Source organism: Scardinius erythrophthalmus, assembly GCF_964197995.2.
Source record: "Scardinius erythrophthalmus genome assembly, chromosome: 10".
NCBI classification, from domain to species: domain Eukaryota; kingdom Metazoa; phylum Chordata; class Actinopteri; order Cypriniformes; family Leuciscidae; genus Scardinius; species Scardinius erythrophthalmus.
The window spans coordinates 40375976-40401571 of NC_138230.1; the positions used below are offsets into that span (position 1 = coordinate 40375976).

General features: G+C 38.3%; 2 protein-coding genes across 9 annotated transcripts in view; both read left to right on the forward strand.

Annotated features, from left to right (window-relative positions):
• zmym4.1 (zinc finger MYM-type containing 4, tandem duplicate 1) overlaps positions 1-2309 on the forward strand; it is a 35920-nt gene extending 33611 nt beyond the window's left edge. Inside the window, exon 27 of one of the 2 annotated variants that reach the window (XM_081376702.1) lies at positions 1447-2309. In XM_081376702.1, coding sequence (XP_081232828.1) covers positions 1447-1663 — 217 coding nt within the window. In that variant the 3' untranslated portion in view covers positions 1664-2309. The remainder of the gene's footprint in view (positions 1-1446) is intronic. The other variant, XM_081376701.1, reaches the window with a different exon arrangement.
• The window catches only part of LOC308697450 (zinc finger MYM-type protein 4-like), a 38648-nt gene continuing 15307 nt past the window's right edge, over positions 2256-25596 (forward strand). The window contains exons 1-7 of one of the 7 annotated variants that reach the window (XM_081376697.1): positions 15795-18044; positions 21219-21335; positions 24349-24591; positions 24688-24769; positions 24876-25094; positions 25246-25301; positions 25459-25542. In XM_081376697.1, the coding sequence (XP_081232823.1) occupies positions 17745-18044; positions 21219-21335; positions 24349-24591; positions 24688-24769; positions 24876-25094; positions 25246-25301; positions 25459-25542 (1101 nt within the window). In that variant the 5' untranslated portion in view covers positions 15795-17744. Of the gene's footprint in view, positions 3401-3980; positions 4337-7742; positions 8389-15794; positions 18045-18197; positions 21349-24348; positions 24592-24687; positions 24770-24875; positions 25095-25245; positions 25302-25458; positions 25543-25596 lie in introns of those variants that run through there. The other 6 variants (XM_081376694.1, XM_081376693.1, XM_081376696.1 and 3 more) reach the window with 6 other exon arrangements.

A 25596-nucleotide genomic window follows, 5' to 3' on the forward strand; every position in this document is an offset into this window, starting at 1 on the left:
TTATTAGGAGCGCTGTAGCCCCTGACTTAAAATTTTAGGAGCGCAAGCAGAAAATTTAGGGGCACACCTTCACATTTTCCCCATAAATAACTATTACAGACAAATGCTTTGATAATAAATAGATTAAGCGTACAGAAATTATGGTGCAGTTTTATTTTAAGATCACAGGGCTCCAGACTAACATCTGAGGGCCGCGGCTCTAAGTTCTACAGAAAGTATTTGGTAGCACTGTGGGATGACAAAGCACTGAGCTAAATTTGAGGTGTATAGATAAAGTTAAATTTAATTATTATCCTTCATAATGTCTTAATATTATTTTAAAAGCAAAATGAGTGACAAAATAGATATTAGGGAGTGAAAATAGCCAATAAGCACCCTCAGCAGCTGTTTACAATGGTAATTTAGTCTTCTTTTTTTAAAAAAAAATAAGTGTGAGTTTTCCTACTTCTTGAAACTTTCAGTTTTATAAATAGAGACAATCTTTAAAGGATGAACAAAAATGTTTTGGTCGACACATAAAAAAAAATATATATATTTTAATAGGATATAGTTTTGAAGTGCTGTAAAAAGATGTGTAGGCTACTTTCATAACCACAGTATACCATAGTTATAGTTATGTCTGGTTCAGAATACGCAATTTTTTTGTCTGTTACTATAGTCAATGTATCAGATTACACGATTTTGAGTCTCGACTCCTAAAAATCTTGTCATGTCCTGGACAAGAAACATTGTCAGACTACACATTGCTTTACGACCAGTCATCTCGAGCCGTCTCACACACATATTCACTCGCACATGTACACACGCACGCACACACTCTCTCACTCTCTCTCGCTCGCTCACACACTCACTCACTTGCGCGCGGGCGCGCACACACACACACACACACACACACACTCATTCATTCGCGCGCGCGCACACACACACACACACTCATTCACTCGGAACCCTTCATGGAGGACCGTTAAAAAAAATAATTGTTGTGATGTCGTAAACAAAGCATCGCAGACGCGACGTCGGTTGTCGCCCACTATGAACGAGATGAAATTTACTGGTCGCACATGTGCGACTGGATGTAAAATTTAGTCGCACACTCTCAAATTTTGGTCGCAAAATGCGACCATTTGGTCGCAGTCTGGAGCCCTGACTTTGGAAAACCACTATTGTCACAGTGGCTGGTGAGCAAAAAATGTGTCTTTCCCTGATTTTGTGACTACACATGTCATCACTGTCACTTTTGATCAATGCATCCTTGCTGAGTAAAAGTTTTAATCTCTTTAAAAAAAAAATCATACTGAGCCCAAACTTTTGACTGGTAGTGTGTAATGTTACAAAATATTTTTATTTCAGATAAGTGCTGTTCTTTTAAACTTTCTAAAAAGTAAATGCTATAAAAATAAGGGAATATCATTGCTGCCCTATAATACACTCGTATTTTTCCTCCAGCTCACCCAGTGTGAGGCAGTGCACGACCCAGTTCTACCTGAGCCCTGAGCGTTCCTGTGTACCCAGCAGTCCCATGTGGTTCTCGACCACCTCGCTGAGTGATGAGATTCTGGACAGCATGCTCATACGCATCCTTACTGTCAGAGAGCTGCACCTGGAGACGGACAAAACGCCCACCGAGACCGATTCAGACACTGACACGGACTACAGACCGTGACGCTGAACTGAGACTCACGCCATAAAGCGCACATCAAAATTGCAGTGTGAAGGAGGTGTCCCGGGGAAACGTTTCTCGTAGATGGCTCTGTGTAATTCTACAAAGCTGACAAAACCTGAATACCATTGAATTGGCTTAAGGAATATTGATAATGTTTCCAAGGACTGGAAAGCAAGTGTTTTGTCATTGTATTTTCCATGTTATAGTAGTTATGAGGCTGTACAGTTTTTTTTTTCTTTTGGTTGTATGGGTTACATTTAGAGGACAATGCTGAATTTTATACAGTACCACATTATACACAAGTGATCTTTAAAGGGATTACTGCCCATTGTCTATTATGAAACACTAATAACATTGACAGCATCTTTGTACAACAGGCATTAAAAACAGTGGCTGGTGTATCTAACCTTTGTTCATTGTAAAAATGAATGTGGGTTTTCGTTCTTTTTGCAACCTTTCCATTCCAGGTTTTATTAAATCCTGTACAATAGGCAACACTGTATTTCTTTGGATTAAAAAAAAGACAATAAAACTGAATCTTTCATTTAATGTTTCAACATACTGGCGTTCAAGGTGTATCATCACAAAGTTGACATTTCAAATAAAATAAAACAAGCAAAATGACATACTTGCATTTTCCACAGACATGCATTTGAGCATTGCTGTCTCATTTTTAAATATAGATATGTACACATTGATATTCTGTTTACAAAATAACAAATGTAGGTCAGAAGAGCAAGAAACTGGTTCGAGATACAAAGATGCAAATGAGAGAAGTTAAAGGGATGGTTTGGAGTAATTTCAACCTAGGGTCCTTTGCCTTGGTCGAACATTATTTAAGTTAGAACTTATTTAGAGATATCAGCCGAATGGCTTAGTGCAGGCGCTAATGGATCCAAGTTTGTATCTCGTAAATTACTAATAATGCCCGGAATGGTACAAAACTTCTACAGTAGAACAAATAGGTTCTGCATTCACAAAACGAGGCATTGTAAAGTTTATAAGTACATCAGGAGTTTATTTAAAGGAACACGCCACCGTTTGAAATAGAGGTTATTCGCCGTCTCCCCTACATTTAGATAGGTGGGCAAACGCATTTTTGTCTCGGTGCATGCATTGTCCTTGGTCTGGCAGCGCCGCCGCTAGCTTAGCATAATGAATGGAATCCTTTGTTGCCGGATAGCATGTCGTGACTCAAAGTGATCCAAAAAAAAAAAAAAACGAATTACTACTCGTATTCACAGCGAGTACAAATAGCAATGCAGATCAAGACTAGGCGATTTCCTAGGCAGATATTGACTTGGGACCATTGGGGTGAAGCACTGCTACTTGGGCGCAGAGATTTCACACAACACCTGAAATCGGCGTTATCTACACCGAGTATCTTCGCTTTCGGATTGTGTTGAGTTTGAGAAGTTAGCAGCTACAGCAAACATGGTAATTACATGCATGGTAAAAGGTTGTGAGAACAAGCAAAGGACATACACGAATTTAATGTTTCACAAAATTCCATCAAATGTGGAACTGAGATATCAATGGCTAGCAGCTCTGGAGATCTGTCCTTCAACACCTCTCTACAGAATTAACCAGTATCGTGTTTGCGAAGAGCATTTTGCACCGGAGGACTACGTTGAAAAAATACAATTTAGCCAATTTGGGCCCAGAAAGACTGTACTACGTCTGAAGAATACGGCCGTCCCATCCATTTTCAAAGCAAAGGAAGAACAAAGTGCACATGTAAGTTGTCTTTTATTACTATTTCTTACGTGAATATGTGTCTTTGTTCAGTTGTAAGATAGGTGCGGAGAACCTGGTTCACATGCGGAGTATGGTTCAAATTGCCTCCTCTAGTATAACCTCATGTTGAGTTCAACCTGTTTAGCATGGATTGAAAAAAAAAATCGATTATCGTTCCCTGTGAAATTAAATGAGTGAGGGCTAGCTATATTTCTCTCACCGAGTTAGCCTGGTTCTGTTGACTCGGGAGTTGTAGTATAACGTTACTTACAACAGAGAAGGCAACCGTTTTTTAATTTTTTCACTTTTACTCACGACATGCTAACAGGTAACACCGAGACAAAAATGCGTTTGCCCACCTATCAAACGGTGAATAACCCCTATTTAAAAAAAAAACAAAAACAAAAAAAACGGTGGTGTGTTCCTTTAAATAACACTTGCCTGATGGTCACTTCCGTGATTTGGGAAAAGCCCGTAAATAAGCGAAAAGCTGAATTTAACACTACATAGAAATAACGTTTTTATACTCTCGCGTGAAACTTTGTTGACGGAAACAACTGTGTAACTTACACGTGACTGAGCAGAGGATTGTTGTGAGACAGTCGGACTACTGCAGCGTGATAGGACAAGATGCCAAACACATGTATCTATCCCGGCTGCGGTATAAAAGCTAAAAGGTTCAATCCGGAGACCTTCCACGGTCTGCCGTTTCGCTGCAATGACCCGGAGCTTCTACAACAGTGGCTCGTCGTTCTCAAAATTGACACCACTACACCAGTCGAGACGCTAAAGGAGAAGCGCTACCGAGTCTGTAGCAGACATTTCGATGAAGACGACTTCCATCTTCCTAGTAGAGCGAAGGACTCAAAAAACCCGATTAGAGTACACCTGAAAAGGAATGCTATTCCACGAGGGGGCCCACCGGACATATTAGAGGCAAGTTAAAGGGATAAGATACTCCACTTTTTTTTTCTTTTTTTGGGAAATAGGCTCATTTTACAACTCCCCCAGAGTTAAAGGACAATTCCGGAGAAAAATTAACCTAGGGGTAATAAACACATGGTTACCGAGTCGATCGTTCTCTGGGATGCGTTATGTAAGTTAAAGAGTTTTTTTAAAAAAAAAAAAAACAGAATAAGTCAAATGAAATCGCTAGTTAATACCACTTACAAGGCTCAAAATAGCCTCACACTAACGGTAGCATCCCTACATGCAAACCGAAGCATTGAGAACTTTGTAAGTGTACAGACAGTTTAATAAGAAGATACTTTATAAAGACGCGTACATATACGCGTATACAGGCAGGAGCCATCTAGGAAAACAGTCTCGACTAGTCGAGTCAAGAACGCCGTGCTAAGTGAGCTGGTCGATAGGAATTAAGTTTGTGAGATCTAATTACATGGAAATGCATGAATTATATCTGTTTATTGAAATATAGGGGTGACTAACTATAAGGGGCCTCATACTTTCAATATTTTAACAAAAACATAGCTCAAGCATTTTCACTCCAAGAGGTGAATCTCGCGTGAAATGTTGTTGTAGGCTACACGTGAGATGTGAACGAATCAAAAGTAAGTTAGTGAAAAGGTGAGTGAACAGTACGTGTGCAAGAAAATGGTTCGTGTTTGTGCTTTTCCCGGCTGCGAAACGAAAATGAAGCGCTACAATCCGGAAAGTTTTCACAGACTTCCTCTGCAGAATAGTTACATGTTGAAGCATTGGCTGGTCGTATTACATTTCCATGTCGAAACACCGGTAGAAACGCTTCGACAGATAGACCACCGCGTCTGCAGTAAACATTTCGATAAGGATGACTTCATCATATCCAAAAGAACCTCCGATACTCTCAGAAGAAATCACCTCAAGAAAACTGCTGTACCGAGAGCCAAAATACCTGTTGCAGATCATTTGGACGAGGTAATGTGTGAATACGAAACATTATTTGCTTGCTGTTGCTAAAGTCGAGCCTTTCTGCCGTAAATCTGTAGGTATACCTTCATTGAAACTGTACATTTATTTTATTGCATTTACAGTGTGTATCCCGTGGAAGCACTAAGTTAGTCTCTGGTGCGTTCAGTTTTTTTAAAATTGTTTATTTATTTATTTTGCGTTGAGTGCTTTCTTCAGGAAACCGCGGACCATATGAGATTCCCATCCCACTTAGTTAGCACGACGTTCGTGGCTCGACTAGTCGAGACTGTTTTCCAAGATGGCTCCTGCCTGTATACGCGCAATGTACTGTCTTTATAAAGTATTTTCTTATTAAACTGTCTGTACACTTACAAAGTTCACAATGCTTCGGTTTGCATGTAGGGACCCTCATTATGCTACCGTGTTAGTGTGAGGCTAAGAGCCTTGTTAGTGGTATTGACTAGCGATTTACTTTTAGTTATTCTATATACTAGCGTTATAAGCTTATCTGTTTTTAGAGATAAAACTCTTAACTTACATTTAAACAGTTGAGTTTTACCGTTTTCGAATCCATTCAGCCGGGTCTGGTAGTACCACTTTTAGCATAGCTTAGCATAGATAGACCATTGAATCGGACAGAACCATTAGCATCTCTCTCAAAAAATGACCAAAGAGTTTCGATATTTTTCCTATTTAAAACTTGACTCTTCTGTAGTTACATCGTGTATAAGACCGACAGAAAATTAAAAGTTGCTATTTTCTAGGCTGATATGGATAGGAACTATACTCTCATTCCTGCGTAATAATCAAGAAAATTTGCTGCCGTACCATGAGTCCAGCAGGCGTAATGATATGACACATATTACATGACAATGTAATTGTGATAAATGTGGATACCCAGAAACAGTAAATCACTAGAATGCACAGCATACAATAGAGAACGACTTAAATTAGTTCAGTCACTAAATGAAAGGGGTGTAAGCAATTATTCACTTAAGGAAATATTAGGATAAGGGACAAATTATAGAATTTATGGAAAAAAAATAAATAAATAAATTGGGAAGTCTCTTTAACGCTGTGCTTCATACTCCAAACCAGTAGTTGGCGGAAAATGCACTTTAAAGTTGGTTTGCCAACCGCCATTTAAATAACAGAAGAAGAAGGCTCAAAAGTTCTGGTGTGTTGAATTACACACATTTATCTGTATTTGTGTCAGTTTATTGTTTAAAAATGGTCCTTTCGTGTGCGTATCCTGGCTGTTTAAATCTTAAGAAACCAAAAAGATTTTTTCCGCAAGGAAAACACGTGACTTTCCACAGATTACCTGTACACAATCCTGAGCGACTGAAGCTGTGGTGTCTCGCGCTGCTGCTGGATGTCAACACGCCCGCGCATTCTCTCATAGTTAAGAGAGTGTGCAGTGATCATTTTTTCGACAGTGATTTCCGCCCCTCCGAGCAAGGAAAGCGTCGTTTTCTGAAAGCGTCGGCTGTGCCCATAACGTTTTTACAGCGAGCAGATGTATGTATGTTTCATAATATTTTTGATGCATTACGTTTTCTTGTCAATATATGAAAATGTGTGGATTTTTTTTTTTTGTTTTTGTTTTTTTTGTCCACTGTTTATCAGAATAATTCCTCGTGTCGTTGCGTTCATGATCAGTCACGTTTGGCTGTATATTTTGATGTCTGCATTTGCATCTTCAAGATGTATTTTTAAGGCTATTCATCTGAAATGACTTTTCCTGTCAGATGTTAAATAGACATTTAGAAAATGATCTTGAATGTATGCAAAACTGCTTTTTCTAAGATGTTTATATGCTACAGATGTTTTCCAGATTAAGCGATCTTTAGCAGACATCTTAGAGACGTACCTTTGCTAGTATCTGGGTTATTTTGTATTTCATTTGAAGAAGACTTGATTTTTATATATATATATATATATATATGTGTGTGTGTGTGTGTGTGTGTGTGTGTGTGTGTGTGTGTGTGTGTGTGTGTGTGTGTGTGTATGTATATATGTGCATCAAAGTGCTGGATCATGTTTTCAGTGATGTGCAGCCCGTATCTGTTTGCATCTCAAAAAATGTGTTTTGGGGTTTCATGACCCTTTAACTCCCACGACCGTTGCCGGAAGCCAGTGATTATGGTGTATTAAGTTTTAAATATGGATATTTTTCTTACCAAACCCCACCGCTTTGCTTCAGAAGGCATTTATTAACCCACTGGAGTTACTTTTATGATAAATGTATGCGCTTTTTGGAGCTTCGAAAACTCAAGCACTATTCAAATGATATTACAAAGCTGGGAAGAGTTTATTTAATATTAAGTATAAGAGTCTAACCGTATAAGAGTATTTAATATCTTACTGTGATCAGCTGAAAGAAGAAAGTCATACACCTAGGATGGCTTGAGGTTGAGTAAATTTCATTTTTGGGTGAACTAACCCAGTTAAAGTCGATTATCTTCAGGGTTAACCACTGCGGCACCAATCCAGTAGGTGGCGGAATTGCACCATATGTTGCTTTGTAAACAACCACAAGAAGAGTTTCAGGCCTCTCCACCTTCTCCATACGACAAGTGGATGATGACAGCAGCTGTCAAGCTCCAGAAAGTCCCATAACAATAGCCCACGTGACCTCGTGCGCCTCCTAAAGGCTGCTCTTTGAGAGGAATAGACGGATATCTAGTGCCATGCAATAGCTTTCAAGTCTCGTTTCGCTTCTCTTCAAACATGGCTCCTTTACGCTGTGCGTCCCTGTAGATCGCAATTAGATTTTTTTTTTTCCCGCAATGGTACGTGTGTGCGCTTTTCCTGGATGTTTCAACCGAGAGAAAGCAATTAGACTCCGGCCAACGGCATCGTCACAAGAGGAAAGTTTGATTTTCCACACATTGCCGCTGCATGATCCAGAGAGACTGAAGCTGTGGCTGCTTGCTCTCAAACGGGATATAAACTCACCCATTGAATCGGTCCGCGCATTGAGGGTTTGCAGTGTCCATTTTTCACCGGACGATCTCACAGGACCAACTCGACGATATCTGAATTCAACCGCTGTGCCTGGGCAACAAACCGAGGTGTGTGTGTGTTAGAAAAGGCTCATTATCCTGGTGTTATTGATCGAACAAGGCATGAGAGGTTACGAAATAAAGATGACAGATTTGTCAGGGGTGAACTGTCCCTTTAACAATGAATTATGATAATCTATTGATTTACATTATTTTGTTTATTTTTCGCAATTCCAAAAATCTGCTAATGATTATTATGCGGTTGTCTTATTTTCATTTTGACTTTTTTTTTTTTTGCATCCAAATCCCTTTTATCTTTTATTAGCTATTTTAAGGGAAATGTTCGCCCAAAAAAAATAATTCTGTCCCGTAACGTCAATGTTGTCATTTGTTTTGACGTTAAACCAACTGAATATTAAACAGTGTTGACATGATTGATAAAGAATGCAATAACAAACATATGTGTATTATTTTTCAAAATAAAATAACAGCTTGAGGAACATGAGTGTTGTTGACTTTTTTTTTTATATTATCCAAAGTTTTTGTATGGAATTGGCCAAATTTACATTTAGTAAAGATTAAATACTATTTTATATTATAGGACAGTATTGTGAATTATGGAAACAATGTTAAAGGGTTAGTTCACCCAAAAATGAAAATTATTTCATTAATGACTCACCCTCATGTCGTTCCAAGCCCGTAAGACCTCCGTTCATCTTCGGAACACAGTTTAAGATATTTTAGATTTAATCCGAGAGCTTTCTGTTCCTCCATTGAAAATGTATCCAGAAAGGTAATAAAGACATCATCAAAGTAGTCCATGTGACATCAGTGGGTTAGTTAGAATTTTTGAAGCATCGAAAATACATTTTGGTCCAAAAATAACAAAAACTACGACTTTATTCAGCATTCTCTTCCGGGTCTGTTGTCAATCCGCGTTTTTTTTTTTTTTTTTTTTTTTTTTTTATTACAGAATAACATGCATGTACAGAGGAACACAATGTGGTATTTATTACATTCATAATAGCAATCAAAGAAACAAAAAAATAAATTACACGGGAAAAATTACAAAGAAAAGGATTAAAAAATTCTATACATGTGTTTCGCTTTTTTATTTCTTGCATCTTTTAGGGCTTCAATATAATGTTTAAGCTCAATTTTAAATAATATAATGTTAGGTTTATTATTTGTCCATTTCTGCTTATGTATATGGTATTTTCCATACATAATTATTAAGTTAACAACAATTTTGCTCCACACTCTTATTTTTGTATAACAAAAAAATATCTTTACCAGATAATCTTTAATTTTGTGAATTTAAATATCAGATATTCAACATCAATCCAAAACAACTGGGTAAATACACATTCAACGAATACATGTTTTGATTCTTCTTCTGTATTACAAAAGCTGCATGTAGTTTCCATGTCCTTAAAAAATCTTGAGACTACTTGTTTCGCTGGATAAATCGAGTGAATAATCTTATATGTAATTTCTTTAACTTTTATTGGTCAGACAGTATTTGGTCAATCCTTGTTCACGACTCCGCAGTGACGCTGCTGACGTGTTGTCCGGTTCGCCCGAGCTTGTTTACAGTCTGAGGGAGACGCACGCTGTGTTCAAGCTATTCTACATCGTTTGTATTTTGGTATCGCTATATTTTTTTAAATGGTGCGTAAGTGTGCATGTCCTGGATGTCCTAATCGCCAAAAACAACCACGGCGACGTAAAAGTGCATTACCAACGCCGACAGATAAAAGGATTCACTTTTACTCTTTCCCGGTAACCGATCCAGAGCGACTAAAGCTATGGCTGCTATGTGTTCAGCGAGATGTGAGCTTCTTGACAAGTCTTTATTCTTAAATGTATTTGAAAACGGAAAAAGCAATGCCAACTTATCCATTATAGAGTAGCCTACTCTGTCTGTAGCCTACACAACCCGCGGTTCAGCCGCGCGTGACAAGCTGCCAGTGTGAAAGCAAAACGCGCGTGTCCTGCCCCTGCTCACCATATGCACTGCTCCTGCACTGCTTACACTCTGCTAACGCGTGCAGTGTGAAACCGGCATAACTCTGTGCCACCGCATAACTATAGATGTGTTAAAAAATAATGAGAATATATATATCCGAGTCCTGATCGGGAGGTAACGTCCGATTCCGATCGAGTCTGAAAGCACGTGATCGGGCCCGATTTCCGATCACGTGATCGGATCGGGACATCCCTAAAAATGTACTCTTTAAATTTTGTTTTGCTTTTTGAAATTGTAATTTTTGGTTATTCAAAGTTTGATAACTGTGTGATAAAGGAGGCTTTTGTAATTAATCTATTAATATTATTAGTCAAATTTCACATCCATAAGATTAAAAATCGTCCGCACCCGCTCTACTCCTGACTGCAAGACCACTACGTTTACATGCAGCCAATAACCCGTTCAAAATCGGGATATTAGCAATAACCCGGTTGGGCACGGCCATGTAAACACTGGCAAAAACCCGAATATCCTCATATCCCGGTTTTTAAAAACCCGGATATGATCCCTGGGGTACCCCTTTTCTAACCTGAATATTTGGTCATGTAAACGCGTATCAAAAGGAACAATGACTACGTTTACAAGCTGTCAATATTCGGGTTATGGTCGGGTTAAGGTCACTATTTGGGTTTCTGAAACATTCGGAATAACCCGTTTACATGCGTGAGCAGAGAGAGTTACTCCTGTATACATGGAATTTGTAATCAATTGGCATATCCCGATGTAAACGGCGATGCACGGTTAGCGTCTGGACGTACGGACAACCTTAAGACGCAATATGCGTCATTTCCGATTCTTCTTCCTGTATCCAAAGACGACAACAACAGCAGCAGCACGCGGATAATAAATAGTTCGGGGCAGATAGCGATCGCCTTTGTTTGCGCTTTCTTCCTCGCTCCAAAAGTGTGGTGCTGTGCTGCGTCTCGCCATGTTTACCTCTACTTCTTGTTTACTTCCGGTATACTGCACGCAGGGTTTTGTATGCGCCGTCTCTATAAAAGACCAAGATTCCTTGCGAATAGAACATGAGCAGAACACAAATCAATGTTCCTTTTGATCGGGATATGCCGATACACGTTTACATGACCAAATAATCGGGTTAGAAGGGAGCCCAGGGATCATATCCGGGTTTTTAAAAACCGGGATATGAGCATATTCGGGTTTTTGCCGGTGTTTACGTGGCCGTGCGCGACCGGGTTATTGCTAATATCCCGTTTTTGAACGGGTTATTGGCTGCATGTAAACGTAGTCGGAGGCACTAGGCAGTTTTTTTTAGTTAATTTCTAATGCATTACGATTGAAAGCAGTATCAATAATGTCAAAAATATGATGTGCAGTGAAGTCCAGGTGTGTGTATGCTGTGAGTGTTCTCACCGATACGCTTGTTGTGATTCGCGGAGTTTTGACGAGTTGTATTTTTGACGACTTGATATTATTTCTTATTCAAACCTTTAGAATGCCTAACATTCTAAAATCTTCCAGTTTAATGCAACATGTAGCCTATCGTTACTTTTGCAACGACTCTATTATTTTTTCGGTCATAGACCAGCGCTCAAGCACTGACTACAATCCAGCGCTGAGAAGAATCACGCAGCGGAGGAATGGAAAGTTGACAAGCCATTAAAAAGTATTGACTTATTGCCACTTACATTTTTTTTCAAATATTTTCAATAAATCATGTTCCCATTCACTCTGGCGACCAATTTTAAAATGAATTAAACTAAATTCTATGTATAAGGTCAAACTTTTACATTTTTAGGCATTAACAAATTCCAATCCCTAATGCCAAAATGTTTTCTTTGTTCAAGTAATTTACTGGTCAGGCATTATTGTTAACTCGCAAGACAGTAAGGAGAAAATTACACTTTGATGGATAATTTAAATATATTCTGCAATCACATTTTGGTAATGTATTCATTCCGCCATCACATCTGAGCGCGAAACGCTGCTTGGGTAGTTTCAAAATATAAGAATAATTAATAATACAATAATAATTTAATTGTTCTTCATATGTGTTTAATCTTGTTAGAAGAATTTTTTTTTTTATGAACAAATTAATCATGACAAACCAAATTAATTGTAATTGTATTAATTATACCATTGATAAAAACAAGCTGATTCCAAGGTATTTTAAGATGATACCAAGGTATTTTAGGACTACAATTCGAACATAATTTTTCATGAAAAATCATGATTGTATTTATTTATTTTTCGATAGTAAGGTTAATGTAAGCAGCTTCTTGCAATACTCTCCTAAATGCGTAATAAACCTAGGTGCAAACATTGCCGTTTAATGACCGTCCTTTATTTTTCAGTGCATTTGTCTTACAATATATGGCTATTACTGTCATGGGATTAATATTATAACTATTATTATGTAGTGTAGACAGACGCAACTAAAAGAGGTTTGAATTTTTCTTTGTTTAATTTGCACACTGAATATGGGTTGGCGCTTTTAATTTTGAACTCTCAAAGTGCACCAGATTGATGAATTTAACATTAAAATGCACAAAATGTTCAGGGACCTGGATATTGGATAGGGGGCGCTGGCCCAAAAAAGGTTGAGAACCATGGTTTGAAGCACTAAAAAAAAAAAAAATGCATTTAACTTTAAGTTCAGAGTCAGAGAACATTATAATGAATAAATAATATTAAAAAAAGACAACAGACCCGGAAGAGAATACAATGCTGAAAGTCGTAGTTTTTGTTATTTTTGGACCAAAATGTATTTGATGCTTCAAAAACTTCAGAATCTCAAAACTCAAAAACCCACTGATGTCACATGGACTACTTTGATCTCTTTATTACCTTTCTGGACATGTACAGTATACCGTACATACATTTTCAATGGAGGGACAGAAAGCTCTCAGACTAAATAAAAAATATATTAAACTGTTCCGAAGATGAACGGAGGTCTTACGGGCTTGGAACGACATGAGGGTGAGTCATTAATGACAATTTTCATTTTTGGGTGAACTAACCCTTTAATAAAGGTTTTGAATATGGTTACATTGTTAATTTTTGTAATAGTCAGTAACAGATCCGCACACCGAATAAGCTCCCATTCAAAAAATGTTTTATTAGTGACGTTTCGGGCCTCACCTGGCCCTTCCTCAGACTAACAGGAAGTGTACAAACAGTTACCCTTTTGAAGTCTGTATCACGTGACCCCACCATCACACAAATTGGATACATCCATCAACATACATTGATATTTACATATTTATACATCGTGTCCAGCAAGGATAAAGAATTATATATTTACATATTTACATATTGATTCCCACTGTTAAATTGTCTAACATAATAATGTAATAAGTGTGATGTACCATCTGATATGTTTTTACACTGGAATATGAGGGATGGTCAAAAAATATATATGTTAGACAATTTAACAGTGGGAATCAATATGTAAATATATAATTCTTTATCCTTGCTGGACACGATGTATAAATATGTAAATATCAATGTATGTTGATGGATGTATCCAATTTGTGTGATGGTGGGGTCACGTGATACAGACTTCAAAAGGGTAACTGTTTGTACACTTCCTGTTAGTCTGAGGAAGGGCCATGTGAGGCCCGAAACGTCACTAATAAAACATTTTTTGAATGGGAGCTTATTCGGTGTGCGGATCTGTTACTGACTATTACATGGATTATACTTGTGATCCAGCACCCGTAATGAAAATAAGATGTGCGTGATTCACTCCTGTGGATACTACATTGTTAATTTTTGAATGGCTGGCACTGGCAGAATGGCTGACATAAACAAAACTGTTTTTTTTTTCCCATTTTTAAAGGGATAGTTCACCCAAAAATGAAAATTAGCCCATGATTTACTCACCCTCAAGTCATCCTAGGTGTATATGGCATTCTTCTTTCGATGAAAACAATTGGAGTAATATTTTAAAATGTCCTGGCGCTTCCAAGCTTTATGGCAGTAAATGGCTGTTTCTGTTTTGAAGTCCATAAAAATGCATCTATATCCATCATAAAAGTGCTCCACATGGCTCCGGGGGTTAATAAACGCCTTATTAAATGAAGCGATGTGTTCATGTAAAAATATCCATATTTAAAACTTTATCGACTAAAATATCTAGCTTCCGGCAGACTGCCATACGCATAGATTTAAGGCGAAAGCGTAACCTTTGACCTGATGCATTGAGGAATGCGAAACAATTCTGTCAGTAATTACTCACCCTCATGTAGTTCAAACCCCATAAGACTTTCATTCATCTTTGGGACACAAATTAAGATATTTTTTATTTAATCTGAGAGCTGTCTCACTCCTCCATAGGCTTCTAGGTAATTGCATCTGTTAGTAAACAGTAAAGTTAGTAAAGACCATGTTTAAAATAGTCCAATTAACTACATTTGGTCAACCTTACGTTTATAAAGCGACGAGAATACTTTTTGTGCGCAAAAAATTCATTTTCTTCCGTGTGGGCCTCTGACGTGCCATGAGTTCATGAGAGCGCCACAACGCATGCGCGAGAACTTAGAAGACGATGTCCCGACAGCCGGAAGTGCTACACCGTTTGTTTACATGCAGAGGAAGACGTGCGCTGTATGTAATCTATTGAATTCAACTTTGATTGTGCTTTAGGTCTCAATGTAGTGTTTAAAATGGTGCTAAAGTGTGCAGTTCCTGGATGTCAGAATCGTGAGAAACCAACGAGAAAACGTAAAAGTGCCTCACCAATGCCACAAAATGAATGTCTTCCCTTTCACACTTTCCCATTAAATGATTCTGAGCGACTGAAGCTGTGGCTGCTGGCTGTTCAGCGGGATGTTAAAGGGTTAGTTCACCCAAAAATGAAAATTCTGTCAGTAATTACTCACCCTCATGTTGTTCCAACTGCGTAAGACCTTCGTTCATCTTCGGAACACAAATTAAGATATTTTTGATGAAATCTGAGCCATGTCTGAATCCTCCATAGGCTGCTATGTGACCGAAACTTGCTGGCCCAGAAAAGTTATTAAAGAGATCGTTAATATAGTCCAAGTGACTCCAGTGGCTCAATCTTAAGTTTATCAAGCGACGAGAATACTTTTTGTGCGCAAAAACAAACAAAAATAACGACTTTATTCCACTATTCATTTCCTTCTCTTCTTAACATGTATTGCGGGTAACGTTAAACAGACTGACTGTGAGCACGTGACAGTGAAAACATTAAAGGAGAAGTTCACTTTTAAAATGAAAATTCTGTCATCATATACTCACCCTCATGTTGTTTCAAACCTGTATGAATTTCTTTCTTCTGCTGAACAGTGAACAGAAAGGAAGATATTTAGAAGATTATCAGTAACCAGACAGTTTTTGGGTCCCATTGACTTCCATAGTATATTTTTTCCTACTATGGAAGTCAATGGGACCCAAAAACTGTCTGGTTACTGATAATCTTCTAAATATCTTCCTTTCTGTTCAGCAGAAGAAAGAAATGCATACAGGTTTGAAACAACATGAGGGTGAGTATATGATGACAGAATTTTCATTTTAAAAGTGAACTTCTCCTTTAAGATTATTTTAACTAAATTCAAATGCGTAATTAAGCTTTCAGAACGAACATGCTACAGTTTATTTTGCTGTCAATAAGTCAGCACAGGTTATCATGCAACAGTTCCGTTAAATGAATGTGCTAACAATTCAAAGGCTAATATATGATGATGGCTATGCATTCAAGACTATTTAGCAAATCAAAAGCTAAACAAATAAAAATTGATTCGCATTTGATACTCGCACTCTGATTGTCATCCATCTTCGCTGGTCCTCTAATTCGAAAGGTGGCGTTGTCACTAAAAACCTAGGGTCCTAGAACTGGGGTCCTGAAAATGCAGTCTCTTGTTTTGCAAGCGGATGCTACTCGCACCAGTAATAGTAGTTTGAGCAGAGTTGACTAAGTATCAGGTTGTAGGAAGATAGTTTGTGAACAATCATGGTTCTAACGTGCATCGTAAAGGGTTGTGATAACAAGCCGAAGGTATATAGTGCCGTCATGTTTCACAGAATTCCAACTCACCACAAATGGCGGAAAACTTGGTTAGCTGCTTTGAACATAGATACAACAACACCGGTGGAGATTCTGGAGAAATGGCGTGTTTGCTCCGAGCATTTTACACAGGAGGACTAGGCTATACCTCCACAGGATTACGCCTAAACAATGCGGCCACACCGACAATACTCAAATCACGAACACAACAAAGTGGATTCTCGTTCACACCCAACACTGTAAGTGTCCTTTTACATGGTATTTGGTTGTCCTGGAAGTGTCAGTAACCTTAGCTTATCCAACTTGAGTTTAACGCGAGTAAACTTAGCTGCGAAATCTGTGTGCTCTGGGTCTGCTACAAACCAGTCGTCATCGTCTACAAAGTCCGCTATTGCAAAAGATCTCTTGCGGTTTGCTAGTAGCACGGGTAGAAGTAAAAGTCACGTTGGTTCTATTGACGGAAGTGAGAGGGGAGGGGATTTTTCAGGAGTGTTGATATTACTGCGCCGAGTCGAAAGTGCTATTCCGCCAGACATTATAGTTATCCTTTTTACCCGCTTAGAAAAGCGTCACGTTTTATTTTGTGTCACCATACTTGGTCGTGTAACTGTATTTAAATAAGGAAAACGTGGAGGTGTTTGTTTGCTTCTAGCTTCATCTCTGTTTGGATCCTAATGAATGAACTGGGCTAAGCTAAGTGCTAGCAAGTAGCAAAGTGTCGCCGCGCGCCAGAGCGATTGAGTGCACGCGCTGAGACGAGAGAGGTATGTATCAACTCGTCTTAGTTTAAGGAGAACTCCGGGCAATTTTTAAGTTAATCCCAGAGCTCCCACTCAGCTAAAACGGCAGTTATGATGGCATATACATAAAGAGTGTCTTTGTGCCTTTTAACAGACACAAAATGCAATTGAAATGTCTGTCCAACATGAACAGGGCCCTTACATGACAACAAGATGCGTTTAGCAACTTAGCCATTGTTTATATTCACCTAAATAGTGTTTTAGACAGCAGTAGTCTCGCGCTGTAGTCCCGTGGGAACTCATTGTAGCCTGAAAAAGGTAAATAGCAGTGTGCAGGTGGGAGGAGCGTAACGTTAGTGTGTGAAGAGTGAAAATCGGAGTTGCTCACAACACAAGTCAAGAAGAAATGGTTCGCGAAAATACAAGAACTTAAATTTTCATCGTCTTCCTTTCCATGACCTCGCGATTCTGCAGTTGTGGCTAGTTGTGTACTTCAACTTGAAATTGATACTGTTCATTAAAAAAATTACTTCAACTTGATGTGCAAACTCCCATTAGTCTGCGCAAGCGCCGGAAAGCGCCGGAAGTGATCTCTCGTGCGTGTACGTCACTCATTGTTTACACAGAACAGAGACTGTAACGTTAGGTAAGACGGCTAATAGAAATGGTACTAATTTGCGCTTATCCGGGATGTTTAAACCGACGTAAAAGAAAACAATTACGTATGCTCGCGCGAACTCATCCGGGAGTGGTGAGTTTTCACGAATTCCCAATTTATAAGCCTTCTCTCTTGAAGTTATGGTTGATCGCTCTTCGGCTGGATATCAACACACCCATAAACTTACTAAAGTTGAGGAGGGTCTGCAGCGATCATTTTTCCCCTGATGATTTTATAAACCAAGGAGAGGATCGCATAGTACTGACATCATCAGCTATGCCTATGGTGTCTTCGCATCCAACGGAGGTATGTGAACAACGTCTTTGTATGTGTCCCTTTCTATTTGTAAAGCTGGCAATACATGAAATGAGCAATAAAATTTAGTAATGGGGGGGGGGGACTTGCATTTCTATAACTACTATTTTTTTATATGGGCACCATATATTTGGTAAGAATGGTTTTACATGAGAGAGATTATGTAGTCAAACCAATGTGAAACTGTTTACTACTCATAATAGGCGGTGGGCCGGACCTCGAAATTACGAATTTAATACTTACCTCACAGCTGTCTACGTTTTTTTTTGCTGAGGTCATGTAATAAAATCGTATAAGTACTATAGACATTGTTTCCAACTTTGTTGTTTGCACATTTGACGCAAAATGTCCTTACAAACTCTTACTTTTTTAAACCGGCAAAGAAGCAGGAGTACTAATCATAACGTTAGAAAACCTCCCGTTTCCTTGACAACCAATGTAAATAATGAACACAGATTCTACAGCGGAGGCATATAATCTTTGTCAGTGACCAGAAAGCTGGGCCATATAGTGAAACTGACGCATAGCTTGTCTAACGGCAGATGAAGTAAAACCGTAAATCTCTGTAAAGTCCTAATCATAAATACAGTGCATTTTCACAATAACGGTTTAATTAAATAAAATAATACATGTTTTACCTCTGATATAAACATTTAGATTAAATATGCCATTCTCATTAATGGTGTTAAACACTTTAACTACATGAAATAATTACTGAGAAGTTACAACATTTTTATATTCAATAAATATAAATATTTGTTGTAGATGCAATGCTTGTGAACACTTCTCCTCTGGCATGCTGTGTTTTAATGTTTGAACTAATTGCTTATGATAATAGCAGATTGTCTGAGAAAATGGTTTTGTGCAAATAATGCACAACAAGGTCTATCTGTTTCCATTAAAAATAGAAATCAATTAAAAATACTATTTGGCCAGTGGAAAAGATTGAGAAAAAAATTCTCTGAAATGTATTTTACACTATTTGATTTATTCATTCAAAAACAAGGCAAGGATAGGCTACTAAATTATTTGTATTAATAAAATGAGAGCATATGAATAAAGCGGAGCGGTGTGACGCTTAAATATAAGTTAAAAAACTTAAACATACGTTTAATTTATATAAGTTTAACCCCTTACTAGTCAGCCCCAATTTTGGCAAGTGATGCATACATCGACATGACATACCCAAAATAAAAAGGTTGCTGCTCAGAAGTCATTCTGAATTGACACAACCAATATATATTTAAAAATCCAACCCTTGAGAGTTTACATTTCAAGACTCAAAATTAACCAGACTGTTATTAATATTGAGATAAATAAGCTCAAACATAGAAACAAAAACAACAAATATTAAGAATATATTTATTAAATGTATAAAAATTTTATGTGAATTTAGGAATGCAACTTATAACCACAACTAAAACATGGGGATTTTTTAAAGACAATCATCCCGCACATCCTATTCTATAATAAAATCAGCTAATCGAATATTCGAAAATCGTGACTCATCCCTAATTAATATAGTATTATTGTGTAAGTGGATGACATGACAAGTAGCAAAGGCAGTGTAAGTGGGGTCAAATGTTCAGAGCAAATTTCAAAATAAACCAATGTAGCAGCATCATAGTGTAAACTACCAGTGTATTTGTGTAAGAGTCAATCAGCTGCCCTTAGGTTACTGGAGGGTGGGGGTGGAAGGAAGAGGCTCTCTATGATTCCCCTATAGAAAGTTAAGAGGATGGATTTTTGGGAGATGAGCCTTCCTCAACTGTGGGAGGAAGTGCAGAGGTTTTTGGACTTTCTTGGCCAGGTTCTGTTGGTGGTGTCGATAGATCAAGATGGGTCATCTGTGATGTGGATACTAAGCAACTCCGTGATCTTGACCTGCTCCATCATGGCGCTGTTGATGTGATTGTCAACGATCACCTCTGTAGTCATTTGGGTGTGGAGAGATATGATGTTGTCCTGTCCGTGTCTGTGTGTTAGATAAACTGAATTATATTTAGATAAATAAACACAGAAAGCACACATTACTCATTTTAAATCACACTTTTCATCTTGACATTTGTATTAAGATGCTAACCATCTTAAACGAGCTTGCCAAGACTACTGCAATTCTGACCACAAATAATTTTGTTAATAACTCAAAAACAGCCATCTTTAACTAAAATATTTTTCCACCATAGGCCTACAGTATACCTGTTCTGTTATGTAGGTGAAGCCCAACCACTATCAATCGTGACAATCAACCATAATTGTCTTAAATAACTCCATGACTACCACTATAAAGTTGATTTGAAATCATTTCTTTGTTTTGGTTTGCACTCTTTTTAGCTGATAATTAGTCTAGCTTACTTGTAGCCTATAGGTAGCTTGCTGTAACCAACCTGGACATACCGTTTACCCCGTGATTCTCCCTTACTAGTCAGACTTATTTCCTGCTGTCTTCCCGTTTAAATATTTTTCCCGTAATTATCCCGTATTTGAATACTCTTTGCTTAGTTCATTGTGTATGTACCGAATGATTTTTTTGGATTAGCCTAAGCAACATACCGTTAGACCTAACGTCAGCTTTACTGCTCCACTACCCACATTCTTTCGTGGCTAACGTTACTGTTTTCATCAAAAAAAAATTATTGCTTGCAGTCTTAAATACAACTTATATGAAAAGCATTAAGATATAGGGGTGTATAATCATTGCAAAACAAATCTTACCTTGACGTTGTCTTGCCGAGACACACCGGTCTCTCCAGGGTGAGTTGATTTGGCTTCAGACTGACGCGACGCCGGTTCAACGAATAACGTGATTGGCCAAATCAATTCAACAAGGTAACAACACGAGCGTTGATTGGATCTCACTCCGGCCAACGTTTGTGATCAGCTAGCGAAATTAAATCTATTTTTATACTTTAATGTGCAACAATTGGCGTTGGAAACAATCGGTAATCTTTTTGTGAATTATTCATACAGACAAATAAAAAAAATGAGCCAGACAGCTGCTGGGTAACTGTCAAATCAAAAACTAAACGAGATAGACGGACTTGGCCCACTGCCTATAAGGGTTCAGTCAGTGATACTACTACTACTAATAATACACAGTGTGTATTTATGTTTGTGTAACTCTACTTAGTGTTGACTTTGTAATGACAAGCAATATTTTTTTAGGAAAGTGTACAGGAACCATACCAGCCAACAGAACACGAGTCAGATGAAGGTCAAGCAACAGAGTGCCTTGGTGCATACATCGGACTAAAAGATGTTCCACAATCAGCACCTCAGAAGGCAATGAAAAGTGGTGCTGAAACATGCACTGGACATGAAGATAAATCACACAAGCATTTGCTGTTACTGCTAACGAGACAAAGACACTCTTTATGTATATGCCCCCATAACTGCCGTTTTAGCTGAGTGGGAGCTCTGGGCATTAGCTGTAGCAGCTCCGTGTTGCAAGCACCAATCCGGTTCTTCTTTTTTTTCTGTAGACAGTACTCACAAAGGTATAACGATCAAGATTAACTTAAAGTGCCCGGAGTTCTCCTTTAAATATCAAGTTCTTGACACATTTCTTTTACACGTCAAAATAATTCTTTCGTTAATTTGTTACACGGATCTTTATTATATTAAATATTTATAAAAAATGCTTCACACCCCAAAATCCATACATTTAACACCCTAAAAATGACATAATATTATTTATAATGTTTATTTGATTCACAGCTTATATAGTGTTTTGACCTCGACAACCCAACTGCATTTTACCGCAAACTTGCGACTAATGTTACTTGACTGACTTGAAGGCGCAATCGCTTGTTTGCTAAGGGTCAGGTCGGGACTCCAACATTAACACACTGACGACATTGTATTCAGAATATAAAATATTTTGTTGATCTCGGATTATCTCGTTTTCATGGAGGCAGATGTGGTGTGCACGGAGGGAAGTGTGTGTGTGTGACAGAGACGGAGGGAGAGGAAATGCAGCTGAACGAATAAGCTGCACTTTTTAAATAGCGTAACAAAAATTAATAACGAAAATCAATATGTGGTGGCCGATTCTGTGGCGCACCGCCACAAATTAGTCTGTGTGGGAAACACTTTTGTATTGTACTATTTTATGCAATCCTATGTTAGCTACTTGTTCTGTCTTCAATAATAAAAAATCAATTCTTTAATAATTCTTAAAGGAACACTCCGACTTTTGGGGACTTTAGCTTATTCACAGTATCCCCCAAGCCTAGCTTAGCACAAAGACTGGATGTAAATGGATAAGGTAGCATACTAATCCCAATAAGTGACAAAATAATGCAAACATTTTCCTATTTACATGTTGTGATCTGTATAGTCACAGCGTGTACAAATAACAAGGCTATATGAGATGGAGACCATTTTTAATCGTATAAATACTGGGAACTATATTCTCACTAGGCGTAGGAGCACAGCTACTTTGGCGGAGTCATTAGCGCAGCACACGTGACGCCCTGTGGTGAGGAGCAGAGAGTTCGCTCAGAGTTGGAGTAATAGAGTCAGCAATTACTAGATAGTAAATTTATAGTTTAAAATCATGGGTGTTCGCTGTATTGTAAAGAGCTGTGACAATAAACAGGGGAGACCAGGTAATACTATGATGTTTCATAGAATTCCAACCAAAAACGCCGACCTGATGAATCGATGGCTACTTGTTCTGGGTATAGATCCAAACACACCTGTAAACAGCATCAAGAAGTATTTCGTTTGCTCTGAACATTTTACTATAGACGACTATTTAGAAAAAATGCAAGTTGCCACACGGACCATGAAACGTGTGCTAAAGGATACAGCCATCCCATCGATAATAAAGACCGGACAAATTGGATCCCCTGTTGCTGCGGTAAGTGTTCCGTTATGTTTTGAGATGTCTAACATTAGCCATACTGTAACAGTGCCATGCTAATGTAATGTAACCTTAGTAGTGACACTATTACGTATTACGTAACTTTGTATGAATAGCTAAGCTACAAGTAAACAGGTGATCATGAAAGGCTATTTCAAATGTGCTATGTCAGTTGACGTGTGCATATTTTGTGTATTGACACACTATGCAATGGCTATACTACAATTTCATTGAACTATGAATGATCATTATAACAAAATCACTTACTTGGGGGACAGCTGACCATTTTAGGTTCACTCGGCATGGGGCGTTTCTTCCAGTTGATCTTGTCACAATGAGGGGGAAAAAATGACAACTGCCGGGTGTATTAGGGCAGAGAAATCTTCCGTGGCAGTGACGCAAATATTTTGATTGTCATCAAGCCTTGACATTGATGGCAATACCCGGTCCCATTCATTACAACAAAGGCACTCGGTTTCTGTTGGCATGATCCACATTTACACCACCAGTCCGTGTTCGTTCTGATTCTCCTCTCGACATCAATCAGTTCGGCATCTTGTCTTACAGCTTCCAAAGTGTGTAACTCCTCGTCTGTGTATTCTGGCTCGAAACTATATGGTTCTGGATCTTGGTTTGATACCCAGTAAAATATCTCTGACAATTCCTCAAAGTCAGCCATGATCACGAGTCACGTTCGCTACTAGCTAGTTAGTCACGTTTGTTTTGTTTACGGAACCATCAACAGGGCGTCTCGTGTGCTGCGCTAATCACTCCGAACAAGTAGCTGCATGTGCTCCTACCATGGCTCCTACGCCTAGTGAGAATATAATTCCCAGTATTTATACGATTAAAAATGGTCTCTGTCTCATATAGCCTTGTTATTTGTACACGCTGTGACCATACAGATCACAACATGTAAATAGGAAAATGTTTGCATTATTTTGTCACTTATTGGGATTAGTATGCTACCTTATCCATTTACATACAGTCTGTGTGCTAAGCTAGGCTAGCGGTGGGTGCGTCAAATAACATTTACAGAACGCACATAAATGAAAAAGGTATGTATGGACTTATCTAACTCTGGGGGATACTGTGATATAAGCTAAAGTCCCAAAAAGTCGGAGTGTTCCTTTAAATTTCCTCTTTTTCCTCACACAATGTTATAGTATGGCTTCAGAAGTTTTGGAAAACGCTGCACGAGTCATATGGACTACTTTTGTACTTTCTCCATTTAGTTTTGGAGTTTGAGACTCCATGGTCAACATACATACACTGCCATTGTACAGAAAATAATCATTTCATGTTGTGTTCAGAGGTGATCATAATAACATGCAGGGTTGAAACTCCATGAGGATGTGTAAATAATGACAGCATTTTCATATTTGGTTGAACTATTCATATAACACCATCTGTTTGCTGCCGTTTTAGGAGATTGTGAGTGATCCAGACGCCCTGTCAGCAGATGACTGTGAAGATATAGAGGAAGATGAGAAGGTGAATATCGCAGATGATTTTCAGTCAACTTCAGGAAGGCAAAAGAACCACAGAACCTGCCCTGTACGAGGTGGCCAACGTCAGTCAAAACTCATTTTAACTGTTACAAATCAGTCTACATCTCCGTCTGTTTTTGAGACCTACTATGCTCTTCCCCCCACATGGTACTACCAAGTGGTAAGTCCTCACATATTTTGTCTCACAAGTTGAAAGTGTTAGTGAGCAGGTTTTCTTCTTAGTTGTAATATTGCTCCACTGACTGTTTTCTGTCAGAATGATCCTGCAGAGATAGGACTCCAAATGAAAGAAAGTCTTGATGAAAAGGACAGCATGAATTCTGCTGCTACTTCAGAAGGCAAGAAGGATCTTATTTTTGTTCCTGTGTGTTAGGGGTGACCAACACACCATATGACCAAAACTATGAAGTGTTAACGATTAATGTAATCATTTCCCACTTTTAGGAATGAAGTCTGGCCCCTCACAGTCTACAGTTTCACAGCTGGGCTTTACAGGACACCGTGAGCATAAGGATGAAGCCATTGAATCAGACAGAGAGATCAACGCAGAGGACACAGCACAGTCTGCAGAAGAGCTTGTGATCACTAAAGTTGAGGACTGCATTAATGAAATGGCAGTGGACCAGAATGAGAAGATGGAAGTTGATGGTCCAGCAGATTCAGGTAATTGAACCAAGGATTGCATTTTAGTTGGTTCAAAATCCTGTTCCTTCAAAACTTTACATTGAACAATAATAGTAAGTTAATAATTAGTGTTATACTGTTTATTTTTGTTGTATTTTAACATGATTTGTATGCTTTTCCTGTTTAACAGAAACAAAGGCGGCCAAAGACGTAAAAACCAGGAATAAGGAATTGTCTGCTCTAACGGTCAGCACAGCATCACTGTTTAATGTTTACAGCTGAGGGAAAATACGTTTGAGTTTGTTTGAAAATCCATAGAGCACATAAAATCACTTACATTTATCCATCAAACACATGCTGTTGATAATAAATTTAAGCAACCTCTGTCATTCTACCTTTAAAGGTCAAGGAGATCAAGGATGAACCAATGGATGAAGAGTGGAAGAAAGCACCACAGACCCCAGAGAGAAACATTAAGGATGATGAGGTGCTTTACTTGAGACTTTACTGAAATTTAAATTTGCATTTTCCAAATGCTGAG